Genomic DNA, 21069 nt, shown 5'->3' with positions numbered 1-21069 from the left:
GATTGACTCATTCATTGATTGACAGTATGTGTGATCAGTTTGACAGATTTGATAAACTGTTTCAGTGTCATGTTTTTCAAAGCAACCTGGCACAAAGCACACATTTTTTAAGTTTATGATTGTTTGGAATCTTACCTCACAGACAACGGAAGGTTCCAGTCGATTCACATCTGTTTGCCATGCAAGTCTGCATGCGAATGTGTGTTTCATAAGAAGTGTGACAGCTCAGGTATCTTTGAAATCTGACACAGAAAAATCTGCTTCACATCATTTAGAGTACATCTGGCTTAGAACAAGATATATTCATTGTAATATGTAGGACTATTTTCCCCTTAAGTACAATAACCTCTAAGGTTTCAACAGGCTGTACTGAGGAACGACGACTCTTAAAACTTAAATCCTTCAAAAAAAGGGACTAAGGATTTCAAATCTAGAAAACGTCCGCTGGAGTGGTAAAAATCCTCATTAAGACTGTGATAAAATGTGATTTGATTTGAACATTGATTTGTTTTTATTTATTTAAACAGCTGAAAAATCTCAGACACAGAGAAAAATTCAATGGCCCATATAATGAAAAACAAAAAAACAAACAGATATTGGGTGACAAAAGTGTAAAGCATACTAAATGAATGTTATGACGTTTGGTCATGGTATCTGTAATTAACCCTTTGTGCATTCTTGTTAATTGAAAATTATTTATCAAAAAATTGTCTACAGAGGAACTCATGTGCAAAACCAATAAACCAATACCTCAATATTTTGGGCTATTTCACGATACACCATATATACCTTGATATTCTGATTGCTCCTTTAAATAACCAAGGGTTGAATTAAACATTTAGATGGTGATTTAGAGGGCAAATCGGGATATCAAGATATGTATTGTGTATCGTGATATAGCCCAAAAATATCTAGATACTGGTTTTTGGCCATGTACTGCAGCCCTAGTTCAACATAAAACTACGTTATTATTATCAGACTATCAACTAGTCTTATTAGTAATTTTAAAATATGAAACCATTCCAGTTCTCTATCTGGAAATAGTTCTTTAGCTCCTTTTTATGACTCAAGACTCATCTTTGGCTGTCTGTGTGCTCTTTTTAGTTTGGAAGGGTTTCTGGTTAATTGAGTTCATGTCTGTACATTTCACAGTCTGATAACCGTCCAGAGATAAATCAGACATATGCATAAATTTACCTTAGTGTTATCTCTGGGGTACACGCTGGATTTCTCCACTAAAAAACGTGTCCACTGAATGTCTGCCGACTTGTTGATGTCTCTTTACTGATTTCTCACAAATCTGTTCACCATCCGTCAAGTTGTTGTTATGTAGGTAAAAATGTTTTTTTTTTTTTTTTCTTTTTTTTTTTTGGTGGTTTAAACCTTCACATCTCTTGACAAACTATGCTACTTAGCAGCACTCCTGTTGCCAAAAAGCACGACCAGCCATGATGGGTGGCCATTTAGTCAGAGCAGTGAGGGGGAACTTCCTTATGTGTTCCTAATGTTACCTTATAACCTGGGACATTTTAAACGAAAAGTGTCTAATTATTGACAAGTTTCTTCTCATTTCAAAGCTTAGTTGCAGTGTACTTTATCCAATTCACAATACGCACTTACCCTCCTTTTTTGCAGGTGAGGTCGCTGCCGACACCACACGTTCTGAATTCGTTGCTAAGCAACATGTTACCGACAGTTACCCCTTCCTTCATACGACACTGTACATCCGGCGTAGAAGAAGACGGTCACGCTGCTATGGCTGTTGTACATCATTTGACCGCAAATCGATAGATGCTTTTTTCGTAGTGTGTGAGAAATTCATGGACAGCGATTTGCCAAAGGATGTTCAAGAGTTTGTTTTCATTTCCTCAGTGCTGTCCACCAAGTCGCTTTATACGTCTGTAAGTGTTCGAGTCTACAAAGGTTTCATGTGCGACAAGCTTGCTAACAGAAGCTAACCTTTCCAGCATGAATCAGATCACGTTTACTGGACCCCGAGGTTAGCTGCAGAGGGTGAACTGGGACAGACGTAAAGTACAAACCTCGTTAGATGTTTCGATGGTAAGGAGAAGAGATTGGTAGCCGTAAACCGAACAGTATCCGCAGCATGCTATGCTCTGAAATGTAAACACCGAGCGTGGAGGTGATTGCAGTCATCACGTGTTCTTTCGCCAAAGGTAGCTTGTGTCATAAAAGTCTTAGCTGTCTTTCTACTGACTTTGCCATGTAACAAAATTATTAATATTTAGGGCTAGTGGGTATGCATACTTATGTAAGGGGGCAAAGGTGCATGCCCAAGATAGAGTATAAAAGTAGGCTCAAAGAAAAGGCAGAAAGCTGAAATAATGTCTATAATGAGGATAGATATCTTACAGTGAACCCTCTTCCTGTAGATTACGACTTTGACCCCTTTTGATTTATACTTGCGTTTTGTGATGGCTTTAATGGCATTCTTAGCTTTAATTTTCAATTCTATACCAGAATGACTCAACATGTCCTGGCACCCCGAGGAGGTTCCTATCACCTTGAAATTGCTGTATGATAACGGATAATTTCTGTAGGATCGTAATCTGAAATCAGGGTTGATATATATAATTTTTCTTTTATATATTTATATAAATCCATTGAACAAAAGCCAATGAACTGGGTTTTGTAGCTTCATTATGTGTTGCAACAGTAGATTGTATAATTAGGGTGAAATTTCCTGTTTTATTTGTATATGTGTCAAAACTGGCTTATATCACTGGATGTAAAATGATGATAACCAGACCAACGTTTGCACTACTGTATACAAAACATTTCCAGAAAAAATGCCAGAGTTATACATAAATCCCCCAAAATGTACCCACTCATACTTTTAAAAGAGAGGAAGTGAATGGCGCTGTGTGTATATTTGCAGGGACTCTGTTGTCTCTTAGAGTTTGGTCACTTTATAACATCAATTATTGTGCAGCACGAAGCTCCCCGGCATATGCCCAGGAGGATCCAGATGGCATCACAGTCTCTCTTCTTTGCTCTCTGCCTTGTCGTTACCGGACCTAATCGTAACATGAGCATCGTTTTAAGATGCTTTTAATTTTAAGATCATCAGAACATCTGCCCACTGCACATGCTCTTTCTCTTCACTTCATCTTTAGTCAGATGACCATTGCTGCTCCATCTCCTTTGCTCACAGTAGCTTACAGTTCAAAATAAAAGTGCAGTCATATTTTTTTTTTTCTCCAGAAGCTTTTGTGCTTTTGGATTCTATTGAACACAAAAATAACTACATTCAGACTCTTTTAGACATTGTCTCATCTCAGCATTAACATACTAAATATTTCCCCAGCTCAATGACTCATTTGTCTGAGTCAGCTACTCCTGAATGACCCTTTGAATAACAACCCCTCACTTGATTTATGACTTTTCCACATTACAGCCTGTCTGACTTTTTCAGTTGTGTAAATACTGGATTATTTCTGTCTCTTAAAATTTGCTATGTTTGTTTCTTTAATTGTTTTGCAGCTATGAATGCAGAAATCACATACCCCAGCACCAGTCTATCAACATCAAAAGAGCAAGCATGAGTAGCCTGGATCAAGACCAGCATCTCCATCCTAGTTGCCGTGACAAAACAACAGTCTCCAGTGATTCATCAGATGCTTGTGAAGTTGCCAAAGAGCCTCTCCAAGGTCTAAAATTGGCATCACATGAAGCATTGAAGAAAGCACAGCAGAAAGGCAGGTTGAAATGCACTAAATGCGGAGGATCAAGGATGTTCTTCTGCTACACATGCTGCTCATTAGTGGGTGTCACCCAGCAAGAGATCCCTTTAATCAAGGTCAGTAAGAGGTTAGCGCTCACTTGATTGTTCTTTTTAAAAGACGCCTGCAGCTCTGGAGCTTCTTCAATAGGAGCATAACAAAAATGTGCTGGAAAATGTTAAGTTGTGTTTTTCATGAAAGATATGAAATTCGACACATGTGGCTGAAAAATTACTCTCCTGAAGCTGGCTCTACTTGTTGTACATTGTTTTAAGCTTCCTGTTAAGATTGACATCATCAAGCATCCAAATGAGACAGATGGAAAGAGCACCGCGATCCATGCCAAGATCCTTGCACCCAGCGATGTCACCATATACACCTACCCCTGCATACCTGACTATGACTCAGACAAGGTAAGCTATTTTTTTTTTTTTTGTTATGATTACTCTGCCCATTATTTGAAATATAAATATTTAGTCTGTTGAATCCAAAAAAAATGGCCCAAAACGAACATGTCTCTAAAGCCAGAGGTTGTCTTCTGGTTTTGTTTTCTTCCTCAGAAGTCCAAACCGCAAATAATAATTTCCGACCATGTAATATGAAGAAAAGAGGAAGAAGCTCATAGTTATGAGGCTTAAACTAAAGAATGTTTGGTATTTTTTGTTTGAAGAATAAACAAAGCTATTCATGTGTATTATTTTTTTCCATTTATATATTTGCCACTGATTTATCATCTTGTACCCATTAATAAATTATCACTCTTATGCACCCTCTGTTTTTATTTTGTAGATTATCAAGTCATGCTGTCACTTCTCATTACACTTATTCAGTTTTCTTTTTTGTCTGTGCATTGTTTTGCATTTGCTGGTTTTCTTTATCTTTATTTTACTCAAATCAAAGCCTTTAATTTCTTTCAGTTCTCATTAAAAACACATAAAAACTTTGTTATAGAAACAATATCTTTTTGGAATTTTCTGTAGCCAAATGTGGTTGTGTACCTCCCAAAACCTTTTAATTTCCTTTGCTTTCAGGTGGTGTTGGTGTTCCCTGGTCCTGGGGCTGTCTCAGTTAAAGACATGATGCAGTGTCTGCATGACAGGATGGAAAGCAGGTTACATGACCCCTCTGATGAACCTTGCACAAAGAAGCTGAAAAAAGAGGGAGGTCAAAGTGCCTCACAAATGAACAAGATCCCTGAGTCAGGGACCCTAGATGATTCAAAGAGCCCTGAGTCAAGGGTGTATCCCCTCCAGAGGGTGGTTTTCATTGACAGCACATGGAACCAGACCAACAAGATCAGCACAGATGAGAGACTACAGGGTAATCATGAAAGATTGCATTTGTCTAGCTTTCCAATGAGCTTTGACTGCTTGTGATTATTGGGGCAAATTTTCTTCACCCACTGTTTAACATGATCTCACGCTGTGCCGGCGTGTGTGTCCTGACCGATGTTTGTGCTTCTCCAGATTTCGTGCGGGTTGAGCTGAAAACAAGGAAAACCTGCTTCTGGCGCCATCAGAAGGGCAAACCAGACACCTACCTGGCAACGATTGAAGCTATTTATTATTTCCTCAAGGACTACCATGAGCTTTTCCTTACCCAGGACTACAAAGGAGAATATGATAACCTTCTCTTTTTTTACTCATACCTGCACTCTGTTGTCAACACAGCAAAAAAGTCAGCAGGGAAATGCTGAGACGAAAAACTGGAATCCATTGCAAGAGACTGGTATGAGCTGTGGCTGAAGAGTTGATTTACATGCAAACCATACAGTTTCTGGTTTTATTTATGGTAAAGGGTGGTTTTGTAATCAAGGGGATACCAAGACTGATTGGATTTTACAAGAAAATGCAATAAATCAAATGGTTTATTATAGATTTTGCTGCATGGGGTGTTTTTTCAAATGAGTTAGAAGGATATTTAACAGAATATAAGTCCTTGTTGCAAAGAAGACTTTACAGACACCAACATTTAGGAGTCTGTAAAAGTTTAGCATCTTCTCTCTGTCCACTTTTATTGAACTGGCTTGAGTGTTTTTTAAGTGTTCAAAGCTCAAACATAGTGACATACAATGATATTCACTTCAGAAATGTTTTAATATTTTTATTTACAAATCAGTAAATAATTGTGTTCTTGTTATACATGCCATATTTTATATGATACTAAGGAGTCTCGGACACTTTTTTTTAAAAATAGTTGCAGAACTTCAAAACATTTTCTAAAAATATGTATCGTTACATCCCAATGCTGGAAATTTCATAGCTGTGATCCTGCCTCAAATCTGTATTTGTCATCTACTGTCCATGATAAGTTAATAAGGGGTCACTAGTAATAGGTCTCTCTGATCTTAGCCTGCAGGGCGTCACATGTCTTCTTGGCGTCTCCCAGCAACATGGATGTGTTGGGTTTGTAGAAAATGGGGTTATCAACTGCAGCGTAGCCCACGCCCAAAGTACGCTTCATAACTATCACCTGAGGGAAATAAGAGCAGGTGGTCACTTCTTGCACCACAACCTAAAATGCAGTCAATCTGTGTCAAAATGTTTTGAAAACAAACCTGTTTGGACTTCCACACCTCCAGGACCGGCATGCCAGCGATGATGGAGTTGGGATCTTCCTGTGCTGCAGAGTTCACAGTGTCGTTGGCTCCGATGACCAGTGTCAAGTCTGTCTCTGTGGGCCACAGATGTTTACACATTTATATGGAAAACAGATGAAAGCACTAACTAAATGCTCTACTATTGTCCTCTCTAATGTGATTGGACTCCCCAGCACCGCACTTATCTCCCTCCCTCATAAACAGAACCATGTGTCTCATACTGCGTGCCTGGTTGCTAAGAAAACAAGACTGTTGCTCTGATAACACAGAACATCTGAATATCAAGACACATCACAAAGCTGCTCCCGCTGCAGATGAAAGCAGGCTGCGATCGTTAACACATAACTGATCGCATGTTATTGTCTGACACCTTTTGGCCAAAGTGGCAACCATGCAGCAATAAAACTTTCACCAGCACCAAGGCATTTTTTTAAGCAGTTTACCGGGGAAGTCATCATTGATCTCATCCATCTCCAGGACCACATCATAGGGAACTCCAGCCTCAGCCAAGAGGACGTTAAGCTGTCCGGGCATACGACCGGCAACTGGGTGGATACCAAACCTGATGGAGGGGGAGGCAAAATAAAGCTGGCTCTTATTGACACACATTAAGTAATTATGACCCCTCAATCAGTTATGTCTGTATCTTTCCAAAGAGTATTTCATTTCTCCTAGCATAAATATCAACACAAGTAGCAACATTACAAATTCATAATGCATTGAAACTACTTTACCTGAGAAAAATCATCAGCAGAACATAAATTGAAAAAATGACAACAATGCATATTACATAGAATATACCTTCTCTTTTTTATAATTCAAGAGTTTATCCACAAGTTCATTTTAAATAATGAATATGTGAATATGTTTTATTTTATTTAATATGATGTATTTTAGTGTCTGGAATTTCTGCAGTAGCTACTGTTGCAGAATGAATATAATGTATGTAATGTAGTTACAGAAAAAAAGAACATTTCTTTCAATAATGTTTTGGGATAGAGGTACAAAGTGAAGTGGCAAAAAGTTTTAAAACTGCACTTAAGTTCAAGTAATTGGACAAACTGTTTTAAAACATGATTTCAATCCCCTTAAATTTTAAAACAGTAGGTACACAGGAGGTACATGTGTTGCAGTGATTACAAGGGAGATGTGTTTGCACTTAGAAATAGGTTTTGAAGAGCAGTATATTCTTCTTCAAAGACACAAATGATAAAAGAGGATGACCCACCTGACAGTCTTGCCCTGTTCCACCAGCATCTTCACCATGTCTGCGATAGGATACTGCGCTTTTGCTGCACACAGACCCCAGCCTAAACACAAAAGCGCACAGAGAGTATATATGCAGTAGTAATAAAAGTTTTTTTTAAAATTAAAGTGGTCAGGTATCAGGTTTTCCAACAGCCAATGTCAATATTTGGAGGTAAGCGCTGGCATTACAATCCAATATACAAAGTTATACATGCAAAAGATATCAGAACATGACCTAAATGTGTCTAAATAATACATAAGAGATTTGATAATAAACACTGACCAATAACTGTTTTAAATTTGACTTTCTGTCTATAAGAATTGAAGCATATTGAGAAAAGGAGGGTGATGACTGAGGAAGTTTATAACAGAGTGCAGGCTGGCAACAGGGATATAAGAGAAAGCTCCAACGCTGCTCAATAGAAGTCACAACAATAAGGTTCTCTCTGAATTTTTTTTTTTTAATTTAATGTGAGCACAGACATCGTCTGGTGCAGATATTTTATAATGCCACTAATTGTCCTAAACTCTGGCAACTAATTAATTGATCTAGCCAACTCCTATCCCATGTTAAAATTTATTAAACAGGAGAGAATAAGAGCTTTGCATCAAGTGTTTAAAACTATTTATTCTCGAAGCCAAGTGAGCCCAGCAGAGGTTTGTGGAGTAGCTTAGACTTGTTTCTGGTGCCTTAAAAGGAGGCACTGATGAACAGGATTTATTTGTGTGGCTTTGGAAGATGCGAGTTTTTCTTCTGGTTTTCTCCTTTTTTCTTTTGCAACTGTTTTCTAATTGTGGATCCTTCGTTACATGTGTGTTTGTGTTTTGTAGTTCATATGATGAAATAAGACTTAACACTACAAAAAAGGATATCTGTGTCCTCTTCTGGTTGCAGAGTCTATAATCAGCTGCTTCAATCACCCAAAACGTAAACATTTGACACAATCTTTTCATATCTAAGTGAAAGCAGTGTAATCCAGCACGGACAATGAAAAGATATTCCTCCAGGGCTTGTTCTTTCTTTTCCGTCCCCCTCTCCACCACAAGTCTCCTCTCTATATTAAATCATAGTGGTTCATTGGTCTGAGAAACATTTTTCTCAGTAAAACTTTTGCATGTGTGGTGTGCCGTTGGGTCCCCTGCGTGCAAAGAACCCGTTTCCCCAAGTCTGCGTAACCCCTGTGTAACCCCACTGGTCAGGTACCTTGTAGAGTTCAACATTACTCCTAATTGAGTTTTTTGAAGCCAGTCGCCCGTAACCCGTATCTTCCAATTCCCCAGAAAACTGGAGCCTTCTGTTTCCTCACTGCCATGCTCTGTTGTTGACAGCGCATGGAGAAGTCCTGGGTCTGGACTCAATAGCTCTTATGACTTTTCACTGTTTCTCTAATCAGAGCAGCATGTGGGACCACACAGCTGTCATTGCGTTGGTTTGGAGCCACTTGAAAACAACAACGATCCAAGTATCCAAGAGTGGTTCCCCTTACTCAGGCCACTCTACAACTACTCAGCTGTCAGACGAGTCTGGCTTTTTCTGTCCAATAAATCAAAATGCGGTCACCATCTCACACTCAGAAAAAAATCAAACCCATGGCCTTTAATTCTTTGAGAACAGACATGTCCTGACACATATGGTACATATACTGTATGTGCTGCGGGAGACCAAGTCTCCATTCAATTATTTGTGGACAAGCTGCTCCCTCTTGTGGTGTCCAGGCCTCAATATTTTCAGTTTAATTAATTACTGCCATGTAAATCACTGAGATCCTGAACATTTGCAAACTCTTTGCAAAATGTTGTAGCTTCACAGAATCTGCTACAAAAACATTATGATGTGCATTTGGCTGAGCAGTCATGCTGAGCCTCTCTGTCAGGTGAGATTAATCAGATGACAGAGATAGTTGAGGTTATTGATGCAGACAGTCTGAACAGCTGCATCTGGGGAGCAGAGGAGGAGCCGCGCTCTCTGGTGATGAGGGAACCTCGTATTAAATTGGTGCTCCACCTCGGTCTTTGAAGTCAGCCCAAACATCTTTCTTCATCTGTCTGAGTGATGAATGAATGAGTTCCCTTTGATACCAACTGCCTTCAATATTACAAACAGTACAGTGGAAGCCTGTGCTATATGTGAGATGTCGTGAGAAATCTAGCGCTGGGATTTGGCTCCACATGAATAACAATAGAATGATTGATTGAAAATAAAAGAAAGCAACATCACTTTGAGATGTAAAAGGGATGGAGAGAAATAAATGGCAAACATAAAGTATTACTATTGCTTTAAATAATTTCAAATAAGGCAGCAGTGGTTAATATACTACACTGCCCTATGCTCAATCTCTGTTTCTCTATATGCCACACTGGTTGCTGCTAACAAATCCACCTGACTGTGCATTAAGGTGGGCAGATGGGATTGTGGGCATGGTTTCCTGTGCAAACATGGGCTCCCTCCAGCTTCCTCCCACACTCCAAAAACATGATAATCTGGTTGATTAGTCATTCTAAATTGTCTGCATTAATTTGTCTTTGCACTTCAGCCTTGTGAAGGACTGGTGACCTGTGCAGGCTGCGGCCCCAACATGACTCTTTGTGAGATAGGAGGGGAAAAAAATGAATAGATGGAGGTCAAATTGTTTAGAAGGTAAAAACAATGAATGCATCAGGGAACAGAATTATCGCTGAGTGCGCTATTTTGTTTTTTTTTGCATTTTTAACTAATCTTTTCATCTTTCCTGGTAGAACTGTCATGTCAGTGCAACACAAAACTAGTGGAAGTCCCCTTTAACAATTCCTCACCTTTCATTTTTTTGAATTACAACTTCGGAGTAACCTCTGTTACTTTTTATAGCGCACAGCAAACAGAGTAAATTCTGTTCTCAGTTTGAATATTATGTAGAATAAGATGTTAAGCATGCACACTGCATGAATCATGTCGCCAAAGAAAAAAACAAAAGTTAAAGACAGAAGAAAAAGAATGAGAAGGACAAGGAGGACAAAAATGAGGAATATATAACCACTCATTTTCTTTTCTTCCATTTTGAGCCATCATTAATATTTTTACATAAGCCCAAATAAGAAAAGTTAAACAGAAGAAGACAGTTATTCTATTCTTGCTTTTCTTAACTGTGACTTTAAAGCATTATTTATATTTTTGCACAGAGAAATTTATCTTCTTCTTCTCTTTCTTTTTATTTAAGCATGTTGTGAGGCATCATTTATGGTTTATAAAGCTACTCTGAATATAGCAGTCTGAGCATCTTTGGAAAATATTGCAGAATCTTCAAGAGACACCAGTTAAGGTGTTCCCTTTTTGTGTTCTCAGGATGGTTACTATTTTAAAGATACAAAAACAACCCCTTAGAATACTCCATGCATTCAAAGTTCAGGCTGCTTGTACAGTGTGTACCTGGTGTGATGATGATGCTGTTAGCTTCTTTAACTATGTCAATGGTCTGGTCCACGTTGACCTCGGTGTGAGTGCCAACAATCTCCATGGGTTTACCGCCTGCAGTGGAAGTGGTGCCGTAGCCTCCCAGGATCACATTAGGCAGGGAGCGGTTCATGGCCTCAGAGGAGAAAAGCACAAAATCTCAGCTTAATTAACTTTTGATGATTAAACCGCTGAAGATTTTTCTTCTCTCTGCTTCTTTAGCAGACAACTTTGAGGTATTACCATGAGTGCAACAGATAAAAATATAAAAATGAAATGACAGTAGCTGGATGGCACAAAGTTATCTTTGATATCGTACCCATGGAATATCTGACTTACAGGTCTAAGTGTATGATAAATGTTTTCTGTGACATCTGGTCCCCATTTCTAATATATATTGGTTTTAGACTTACAAGTATTGTAATGAAAGGTCTGATAGACCATAGGAGTTTGTGACTAACTCTATATGAAGTTTAACACATTATGATACTAGTGGGTGTGTTATAAGGCTACCACATGCAGGGTGGTGAAGCCTGGATGCTGTCTCTGACTATGTTGTATTGTGGTTTGTAATTTTCCATTTTTGAAGTGTAACATGGCCCCCCCTGTTTTGTTTTGTTTTTTGCTTTTTTTTTGTTTGTTTTGTGTTACATCTGTATATGTGTCCATAGGTATGCATATATATGTGTGCCAATATATACCTGTTATATACCATATACAAAAAAAATCAATAAAGATATTTGGAAAAAAAATGAAATGGCCTGTGTGTGTCTACTCACCACACACATGATGTAGGAGAGGATGGCACCAGAAGAGCCGATCAGAGCTCCGACAATGGTCATGAGGTTGTTGTCTAACAGGAAACCTTCAGCACAGAGAGCCCAACCAGAGTAGCTGTTCAACACAGTGATGACCACAGGCATGTCAGCGCCCCCTATGGCTGCTGTCAGGGTTACACCCTGCAGAGGATTGAAAAGTTGAACAGAACAGAACAATGAGGAAGAAAAGCAAAGAAACACCAACAATGTGTGCTTTTTCTGAGTTATGTGTCAGACATGTTTTATGATTTTCACTTCCTGTGCTTTCTTAGTCAAGGAAGTACTCATTACACTTGCTATAATGTAACTCAAGAAAGTTGATTAACTACTTTTTTTCCAAAAGAAGAAAGAGTTTCAGTATGATAACGTCTATAACTCTCTAGCACTCTGGCTTAGAAGCTGGCCTCTACACACCATGACGGTGGAAAGCCCGGACACTCCCAGAAGACACCCCATGCCTGTTCCATAGCTCGAGGTCAGCATGAAAGGTATCATGCCTCCCATCGATGCTGCCATTAGACCAGCGTTCAGTGCATGTCGCCCTGGCAGCAGCAGAGGAGCTGAGTCCAGGATGCCTACAACAATAAAACACAAAAGTAACACTTTTAAGGAAAGCCAAAAATAAGACACTTTGTCAAGCTGAAGAAAACCATCTGACACGATAAAATATAGAAAAAGACACTTCTCTGTTGAATGTCTTTGGTCTATTCTGTCCACAAATCAGACGGCAGCCTTTCATCAATCACAGTTAAGCAGCCACCGTACAGCCTCATCAAATTACCAGAAATCCTCCCATGTGGTCCTCTTTTTAAGTCCCACAACAATGTAAATCAGTGACTGCTGGCACACGCACAAAAACCCAATGCAGGCCTGGATTTACTGCAGGATCTTTGGCTTTAAGTAGATGAAAGACACAATCAGCACCAGAAGACACAGCTCAGCGTGATTAAAGAGATATCACTGTGTCAAATGAAGATCAGACTTTCAAACGACTGTGTGCTCTCCACAGGCACAAAGTCTATTTTCAGCTTTTATACATGATTTTATATATTTCAAGTAAACTACATTACCCTGAAGCTTCCCATACGCCACCAAGGAGCCACTGAACGTAACACCTCCAATGTAAGTGCCCAGGTACGCCACAGTTTTGAGTACGCCAGCAGCAGGGTGGGTTTCCAGGTGGGGGAATTCAATCATGTACTCAGCCACGCAGGTGAGAACTGCTGCCAGCCCCACAAGGCTGTGGAAGGCTGCCACGAGCTGCGGCAAGTCTGTGATTTCAATACGTTTGGCAATGGTAAGACCTGTGGACCAAAAAAAACAAGGGGGGAAAAAAGACGGCGATCAGTAAATCTTAATGTGTTACTCCAGTCAGTCTGATTGAGTCAGAGCCAGACACTGAACTTCTCATGCACACTGGATACGTTTGAACTCAAAAAGTGAAAATATTAAGTTAGAGGAAAATTGTTTTAAGGCTAACACATGTTTTCAGTAACTTTACTCCTAACAAACAGGGCTGATCTTCAAAGAGCAGACTAATGAGTCCTAAGTTAAGCATTGTAGCAGGTTTGTTTTGTTTTTTTGAAAACATAGGGTCCCTAATTTAACACTGACAGAAACCTCATGCTCTGCTGCCTGTGTGTGTGTGTGTGTGTGTGTGTGTGTGTGTGTGTGTGTGTGTGTGTGTGTATGTGTATGTGAGTGAGTAAGGTGTGTGTGTGCATAAATGGTAACATCATTCATCACCCCGTTTTCCTAAATGACTAAAAACATGTACAGCACTCACACATGATGAAAACCACTCATCTCTCAGCCTGGGCAGCATGATTGATGCTATGTTTGGAAATCGCAAAAACTTCACACTCTTCGAAGACCACAGGAGTCACATGCAAAGTTAATAACACGCAACTCCTTCATGATGGGCTTGTATTTTTCTAAACAACCTGTTGGCCTTCGTTAGTGCCTTTGTTAAGCTTTATATTTTTAGTTTCCAACTGCCAGAGTTACCTTGAGGGTAGTGATTTGAATACCATGACAATTCACAGCATGTTTTATACGTGTTTTAACTTTGCTTATAGAAAGAAATCCCATACCCAGGGTTCCTCCAGTGGCCATTGCCAGAGACATCTGGGACAGCAGCTCTGGACTGGGTTTGAGAGCACCAAGGGTGGCAGCAAGGCCCCCTGCAACTCCCATCATGCCCAGGGCATTCCCCAAGCGACTGGTGCCCTGTGCAGAGAGGCCTGCCAGCGCACCGACACAGCACAGGCCGGAGCCCAAGTACATCATCTGAGGTAAAAAGCACAAGTCAGGAAGGGGTTACAGTCACAGTTACAGCCAATTCATCATAAAGATTGATCAAACATGAAAGAAATGTAAAAGATTTGATAAGAAACCTAATCAAGGGCTGATTTTGGAGGCAAGAGCGGTTGATATGACAGTGTTTTAATGCTTTTAAGCCAGGAGCGCTGGTTTAGCTCAGTTAGTGAAGCTGGCGCACTGTACACAGAGCCCATTATCCTTCTTGTTGTAGTTGCAGAATTCATTTCAAGTCCCAACACAACTTGGCGAATGTCATCGCCCACTCTCTTCCCACATTTCCTGTCTTTCTCTCAAGCTGTCCCATCCAATCAAGACTAAAGATCCCCAAAAATGGATCTTAAGAAAGTAAGATGATTGGAACTTTGAGTATTGTTCGAAACAAACAATCTGAACTCTGGGAAAGTTTGGTAAAAAATTTAGAGAGTTTTCTTAAATATTGGAATCTACCAAAACACTGCAACCCCAAGACTTGGAAAAAAAGACACTCAACATCCAGAGAACTACAGTCCAACAACTGATTACTTTAAAAGCTGTTTGAGTGGAAGTAAGCTGATAAGATGCTCACCTGCTCAATGCTATATCCAGCAGCCAATGAGGCAGCATATCCTCCCACAAACCCAGCACCAGGCAGAGCGTACAGGTAGTTGTACTCTGGAGGGTCAGTGGGCCGCTTGAACATGTCCAGCATCCTCTGAGTGATCAGGAAACCACCTGCACACAGGCAGGAAAAGAAAAAGGTACATTTTTATTTTATCCAGATGAAGAAGTGCTCTATTTTATGCATCTGTTGGCATGTTGATTTTCAGACCAGCAATGTTGATGGAGGAAACAAATGCAGCAGCAAGAGCGAGACTCTCAGGTAGGCTGGAGGGTGTGAGTCCTCCACCCATCAGTACCAGACCGCCTACAGCTGTCAGACCTGATGGAGAGGACAGACACAACACTGAGGAACATATAAAACAAACACACTTATCTATGCAGTTTCTTGGCTGTGTAATTCCTCTGACCTGAGATGGCGTTAGTGACAGACATGAGAGGCGAGTGCAGAGCAGGGGTCACGCCCCACACAGTGTGATATCCCACAATCCCTGAGAGGCCAAAGGTGGTGACCATCTGAGTGAAGGCTGCATTTGGGGAGATGATGCCCAGAGCCAGACAGGTGGACACACCTACAGAGACACAGAGGGCAGTGTTGTTATGTTTGTGTGTTCCTGTGTACAGCTCTGTGTTGTTGTGGAATAAAATGTGCAGCCTTTAGTCTGTTTGTCTTAACAATTACCCCACTGCTTTAATGGCTGGAAAGAAGATGGAAAAAGTAACACTTTTGTGTTTTATAACAGGTTATACAAGCATGACTCAGAGTTTCTCTGAAACTTCAAAAGAAATCAAACTTAACTGAAAAACAGATTTTTTCCCCCTTTTCTTAATCACATTTGGGTCACATTTTCTGGTCAAATCACTATCGCGCTACTTTAAAGATCCACACAACAATGGATCATTATTTGATAAATCATCGAACGCAATGTTATCATTTTGTACTTTTTTTGTGAACAAAAAAATGTGTTAAAAACACATTATTAAAAAAAGAATGGATCATTATAAAATCAGGGGGGTAAACTGGAGCTGTACATGGCTAAATTAACAATCAAATCATGGAGTTCCTTGACTAGGTGTTGAAAATAATCATGAAAAATCTTAATCAAACCACCCTAATGCTGTCATATCACCAAACCTACATAAATTTGGATTCTTATGGTAGTTTAAAATGAAAAAGGTTGCTTTGGTGGATTATGGGAAGTATAAACCATCCAAATTAGTAATTGTTTCCAAAAACATGACAAACACAGTAACCTGATTCTTGAGCCAATAGCAAATCATGTCTCAGTCTTTTTACTGCTAAATATAGTGCGACTAATCTCTGCAATCAGATGAATTAAAGTTGTTTGTACGACTTAAGCCAAACATAACTAAAGAAATTGAATTTGCCCAAAGTTCCTGTTTGATTTTATTGTACTATTTCAGTCAAATTTTGTGTTTATGTCAGAACAGAAGGCTCTGTTGGAAAGAGAAGGGTGGAATTAGAAAGCATGTATTTAAAATTCTTTGTGAAATGGCTTTACAGCATGTTAAATTCATCTTCCTGAAAAAAAGGAAGAGTTTTTGTCACGTGGATGTGTGTTTTGATGTCTGACCTGCAGTGTAGACACCCGCAGAGGTCATGGTGCGTCTGAATGGAGAGACCACAGCAGCTTTCTCAGCATCCAACTCTGCCACTGTTTTCTGTTTCACCGGGGCTGGGGGGGCTGTTTTGGGGAGGGGGGACGGGAACATGTTTTTGCCTTCCTGGACACATTTAAAAAAAAAAAAAGACATGTGGAACCGTGTGAGATTTTAGAGGACATCCAGACTTTTGCGTGAGAAACAGAAATCAAAACTTTGGAGTCCTGCATTGTGGGAGATCTCGCCTGACTGGTCAGAGCTCTCAGAATACAAACTCGTCGACCGCAGTGGAGATTATGGTGAACAAACAGCAATCACAAACCAGTTACCAGTGGTTCTGAAAGGGAAATTCTCTTTTAAGAGGGCTGAATGGTGCTCAGTTTAACAAGGGGTAAGCTGATATGTTCTACTGAGGTTGCATGCTTTCCCTGTCATAAACAATGTGTCAAAGCCAACATTCCTGGAAAAGTATATTTTGAAACGTTCATAACATTCTTGCTGGGATCCAACATGAGCTTTTCCCAGCCGGCACTGGGGTTTTAGTGCTCATTTGGCGCAGATACGTAGCATGACAAGATCTGATAACTCATGCCGAGAGGGATGGATCGATGCCAGCAGAGGTTGAGGCTGCCAGCAGACCGTTACAGCCAATCAGAACCTACCTTCATGACCATCGTCCCACGGATGACATGGTCAAGGGTCCCATAGTCAAACTCATCTGTTGGCTCATAGTGGAAGTATTCCTTGTCTGGGCTGATGGCTTTCAGCAGCTTTAGGACATTGTTGGAATACAAAGTGCTGGCCTGAGAGGCCATACGGCTGGGCAGGTCTGTGTAGCCAATGTGTGTTACTCCCTGGTTGATAAATAGAAGTACAAACTGGGTTAATTTCACACAACAGTAAGCAGGAGATGAACTCAGACTCCTAAAAGATTTGAACAGACACTTAACCTTGTGAACGTGCAGCTCTCCGGGTTTGGTGGTCTCAATGTTTCCTCCTGCCTCTGCAGCCAAATCCACAACCACAGAGCCATCTTTCATCGACTCCACAAATTCCTTCTTGATCAGAATGGGGGCTCTCTTCCCTACATTGAAAAAGAAATAAGAAATAAAAAGAAGGAAAATACAAAACATGTCAATAATTGCATCCGACCCAAGATACAGTTACTCAGAAGATGTTTGATCCCTAAATTTTCATCAGCGCTCTTGTATACTCATTAGACAAAAAACAACATTTATCGGAGCACTTTTGTAATGTCATCTGAGGTTTTAACGTTTGATGTAGCTTTACAAAAAGAAATTGGACCAACTTCAAAAATCTAAAAACAAAAACAAAAAAAAAAAAAAGCCAACAGGAAAAGTGTGTGACTGACCTGGGATGAGGGCAGTGCTGATGACAATGTCAACCTCTTTACACTGCCGAGCAAAAAGAGCCATCTCAGCCTCGATGAACTCTTTGGACATCTCTTTGGCGTATCCTCCGACACCCTCGCCGGACTCTGCGACTTCCACTTCTAAAGGCTCAGCTCCAAATGACTTAAACTGCTCCAGGGCTGCAGGCCTAACAGACAAGAAACAGAACCATACGTTTGGAAATCATAACCATCTCAGCCAACATTACACTTGCAGTTTAAGAAACAATGCCTTGCTTACCTGGTGTCAAATCCTCTGACAATGGCTCCCATTGACTTTGCTGCACCTGCTGCTGCTAAACCAGCCACTCCACCTCCAATAACCAGAACCTGTGGACAAAAGAAATGTGACGATGATCCACTTTCCCAAAAAGAGAAAGCAAGGTGTGATAAATCACAGATGTTGACAGTTACCTTAGCAGGAGGTACTTTTCCTGCGGCTGTGATCTGACCAGTAAAGAACCGGCCAAAGTTGTTAGCAGCCAGGACCACAGCCTTGTACCTAGAAAACAAAATATCCATGTCACATTGACTGTGGGTATACAATCCTGAACATCTACAAGCATGTGTGTTAATGTGAACTTTTCCTTACCCAGCAATGTTAGCCATGGAGCTGAGTGCATCATAACCCTGTGCAATGGTGACTCGGGGCACCTGGTCCATGGCCAGCACATTGCTCTGCCTCTCTGACAGCTTCGCCATCAGCTCTGGGTTCTGTGCTGGGTAGATAAAGCTCACCAGGGTGGATTTTGGCTTGAGGAGGTCTGCCTCACTCAGACTGGGGGCTCGGACCTGCAGAGTTAAACACAAGCTTAGCAATATTTTGGTTGGGTAAACTGAGCACAGATTGATCTTGTTAGCAGAAAAATTGGAGATGTGTTCAAACCTTGAGGACCAAATCTGAGCCAAGTGCTCCCTTGACGTCAGTGATTGTGGCTCCAGCATCTTTGTACTGCTGATCAGAGAACTTGGACTCGTCTCCAGCCCCACTCTCCACCTGCACCTGGAATCCCTGTTTGACCAGCACCTGCACCCCAGCAGGAGACAAAGCCACTCGACGCTCATTCTGTACAGTTTCTTTGGGAACACCAACCACCAGGTCTTTGTAGAGCACACCTGAGTATGAGAAGCACATAAAGTTAAGTCTGGAGTACAGCAAGCTCTGGCATGCATTAACAGGTCTTTCTTGGAAAACAAAGACGTTTCAGATCTGTTTTAGGACCTTTCGTGCAAAAAAATCAACATCAGCTTTGATATAAAACAGGAGGATTTGTGTCTGTTTATCTTTTCTTGCAACAACGCAGGAGAGCATGCGTGTACGGCAGGAAATGTGTAGACGGGAACAGTGTCAGATTACACATTTCTCTCCATACACGGCATGGTGACCTCCCCGCCATGGAGACATTATTAGCAGGTGATTGGCTCTTAGCCAGCACACACAGAGAGGCCTGCACTCCCACTCTGACACGCTCAGAGTTCAAACTTTGAAAAGCACTCAGTATTTCCCAAACCGCTCACAAACACTTATGTAATCAAAGAACAACACTGACTCCATAAACAAATGACTGTGAACAGAATTTGTCAGACGGTAATAAAACTTTCTCATGTCACCTTTAACTGACCTCTTACATGTTCTCATGTTTTAGCAGCAGCTCCTCAGCTAAGAGAGCTGCTGCCGGCTTCACTACCAGCTTTCCTTATTTAGGAAAGATCTCTAGCAACCTTCAGCAAACAGTTCATGATCTGTGTGGAGTTTTCCACTCTTCTGGCCAGGAGGAGCGTGTCCTTGAGTGAACTCTCATTTTTCAGTTCAAACACAGAGGAAATCCAAAGCAAAAGAAAGCATGCAGACCCTGGCTGACTTCTGTGAAAAATATTGTAAGGTTAAGCTGAAAGATTTTAACAGAGCTGGACATATCCTACCTTTGGATGCCTTTTGGTCCCATAACACAGGGAAAGTTCTGAAATTCCTCCTTCCAGGTATCTTCTGACGGGCCCCCCGCTGGAACAAAACCACAGAAGAGTTGGAGACGCAGCGCAGGAGGGACGACATGGCTGCTGCTGAGCGTCTGCCCAGAGACTCCCTTCTGGCTCTTTACTAAAAATTCAAACAAGCAGAGGCAGATGAAGAATTAACACTACTTCTGCCTCTACTGTCAGATGAGACAAAACATTCTAATCCCCCCCAGAAGCTGGATCCTGAGCCCACACACTCAGGTTGTCTGTACTCAGAGGCCTACAAGCTGCAGAGTGACATTTCAGCCTCCCAGGACACACACAGGGTTGATTACACACTCCAGGCTTGTCCGCGAGATCTGAAATTATGACGGCACAGGGGGTGATACTGTGCCAAGTCTGGCCTGGTTGTTGTAGGCATGAGCAGAGGGTAGCAGGAAGAGAAATCAGTGTTTAGATAACATGTGGCAGGACTCAAGAGGACAGCTCAGGAGTCAAACTCTGACACACACCTCACACAATGTAGAAAAATGGTATGTTTTAAAATACTAGACTTTTAACAAACACCACTGTTTACTTTAAAACAAGAAAGTGTGGAACATTTGCTTCTCTACAAAGTATTGTGAATTAAGGAATATAGTTCAAAATTATATTGCCATTTAAAAAAAAACTCATTCATTTTAATCATCCAGCTTTCACTGATTAATTCCTTGAGGTATTCGTTGATTGTGTGATTATTTCATAGACTTGCCTCTTAGATTTCCAGAAAGAGCAGGTGAGCAGTTCAACTTTCCCTCAGCAGCAGGGTCACCTGTGTGTTAGGCGTCCTACCTAAAGTTTACGTTGTCTGCTGGTAACAGAGAAACAGGGACGGACAGACGACCTTCCGCAGTTTCGATATCACTGCTGCACTATTTATGTATAAATAGCAAAACCATGTGACTCCCCTCATGACCGCCATCTGAAAGAGATAAACTCATCTCTGCCTAGAACTTTAGACCTGAATTTGGTTCTGAATAAATACACAATATTTAAAAGGGACAAGCTGTATTATTAGACGAAAAAAAGAAAAGAGTAAGAAACATGCCTGTGACGGTCTCGCGATACTACTTTTTGCTTTCTTTCCTGCTAAAAAAAAAAAAAATGTATATTTTAGCAGGAAAGGCACACACACCCTTATATATTACTGAATAATCACTGATAGTATTTTTGTAGTGTTAAAGAATAATTCTTTTATTCAGTAAGATTTGCTGTATTTTCTTTTATGGACACGAGGTGACGCCAGAGCGACGTAACGTACGTAAGACACACTCATTCCTGGGAAA

General features: G+C 40.7%; 2 protein-coding genes across 2 annotated transcripts; one reads left to right on the top strand and one right to left on the bottom strand.

Moving 5' to 3' along the window:
• The first annotated feature begins 1760 nt into the window (after positions 1 to 1760).
• dtwd1 (DTW domain containing 1) lies at positions 1761 to 5592 on the top strand. Its single transcript, XM_074666398.1, has 5 exons — positions 1761 to 1901; positions 3505 to 3820; positions 4019 to 4156; positions 4775 to 5063; positions 5210 to 5592. Exons 1-5 carry the CDS (start codon positions 1843 to 1845, stop codon positions 5437 to 5439), a joined length of 1032 nt encoding a protein of 343 aa, XP_074522499.1. The 5' UTR covers positions 1761 to 1842; the 3' UTR covers positions 5440 to 5592.
• Positions 5593 to 5834: 242 nt separating this feature from the next.
• nnt2 (nicotinamide nucleotide transhydrogenase 2) lies at positions 5835 to 20813 on the bottom strand. Its single transcript, XM_074666396.1, has 22 exons — positions 20496 to 20813; positions 19712 to 19886; positions 18675 to 18904; positions 18381 to 18580; positions 18203 to 18290; positions 18030 to 18118; positions 17750 to 17937; positions 17328 to 17461; positions 17040 to 17231; positions 16350 to 16500; positions 15165 to 15326; positions 14966 to 15076; positions 14723 to 14868; positions 13929 to 14124; positions 12906 to 13139; positions 12250 to 12410; positions 11797 to 11976; positions 10994 to 11153; positions 7571 to 7652; positions 6786 to 6904; positions 6301 to 6416; positions 5835 to 6215 (listed from the first exon to the last, which is right to left on the bottom strand). Exons 2-22 carry the CDS (start codon positions 19839 to 19841, stop codon positions 6069 to 6071), a joined length of 3216 nt encoding a protein of 1071 aa, XP_074522497.1. The 5' UTR covers positions 19842 to 19886; positions 20496 to 20813; the 3' UTR covers positions 5835 to 6068.
• Positions 20814 to 21069: the final 256 nt, after the last annotated feature.

Source organism: Halichoeres trimaculatus, unplaced genomic scaffold (genome assembly GCF_033239565.1).
Source record: "Halichoeres trimaculatus isolate MK-OKI-2021-1 unplaced genomic scaffold, fHalTri1.1 fHalTri1_scaffold_3, whole genome shotgun sequence".
In the NCBI taxonomy this organism is placed as follows: Eukaryota; Metazoa; Chordata; class Actinopteri; order Labriformes; family Labridae; genus Halichoeres; species Halichoeres trimaculatus.
The sequence above is the reverse complement of the archived record's forward strand: the minus strand, read 5'-3'. Positions and strand labels throughout refer to the sequence as shown.

Excerpts from the sequence above, each read along its gene's own strand:
- dtwd1 (XM_074666398.1), top strand. The coding sequence starts at position 1,843 with ATGTTCAAGAGTTTGTTTTCATTTCCTCAGTGCTGTCCACCAAGTCGC. Across the intron at positions 4,157-4,774 it reads CTGACTATGACTCAGACAAG|GTGGTGTTGGTGTTCCCTGG; the intron begins GTAAGCTATTTT and ends CTTTGCTTTCAG. Across the intron at positions 5,064-5,209 it reads CACAGATGAGAGACTACAGG|ATTTCGTGCGGGTTGAGCTG; the intron begins GTAATCATGAAA and ends GTGCTTCTCCAG.
- nnt2 (XM_074666396.1), bottom strand. The coding sequence starts at position 19,841 with ATGTCGTCCCTCCTGCGCTGCGTCTCCAACTCTTCTGTGGTTTTGTTC. Across the intron at positions 18,905-19,711 it reads GGACCAAAAGGCATCCAAAG|GTGTGCTCTACAAAGACCTG; the intron begins GTAGGATATGTC and ends TCTCATACTCAG. Across the intron at positions 11,977-12,249 it reads CCGGGCTTTCCACCGTCATG|GGTGTAACCCTGACAGCAGC; the intron begins GTGTGTAGAGGC and ends AATCCTCTGCAG.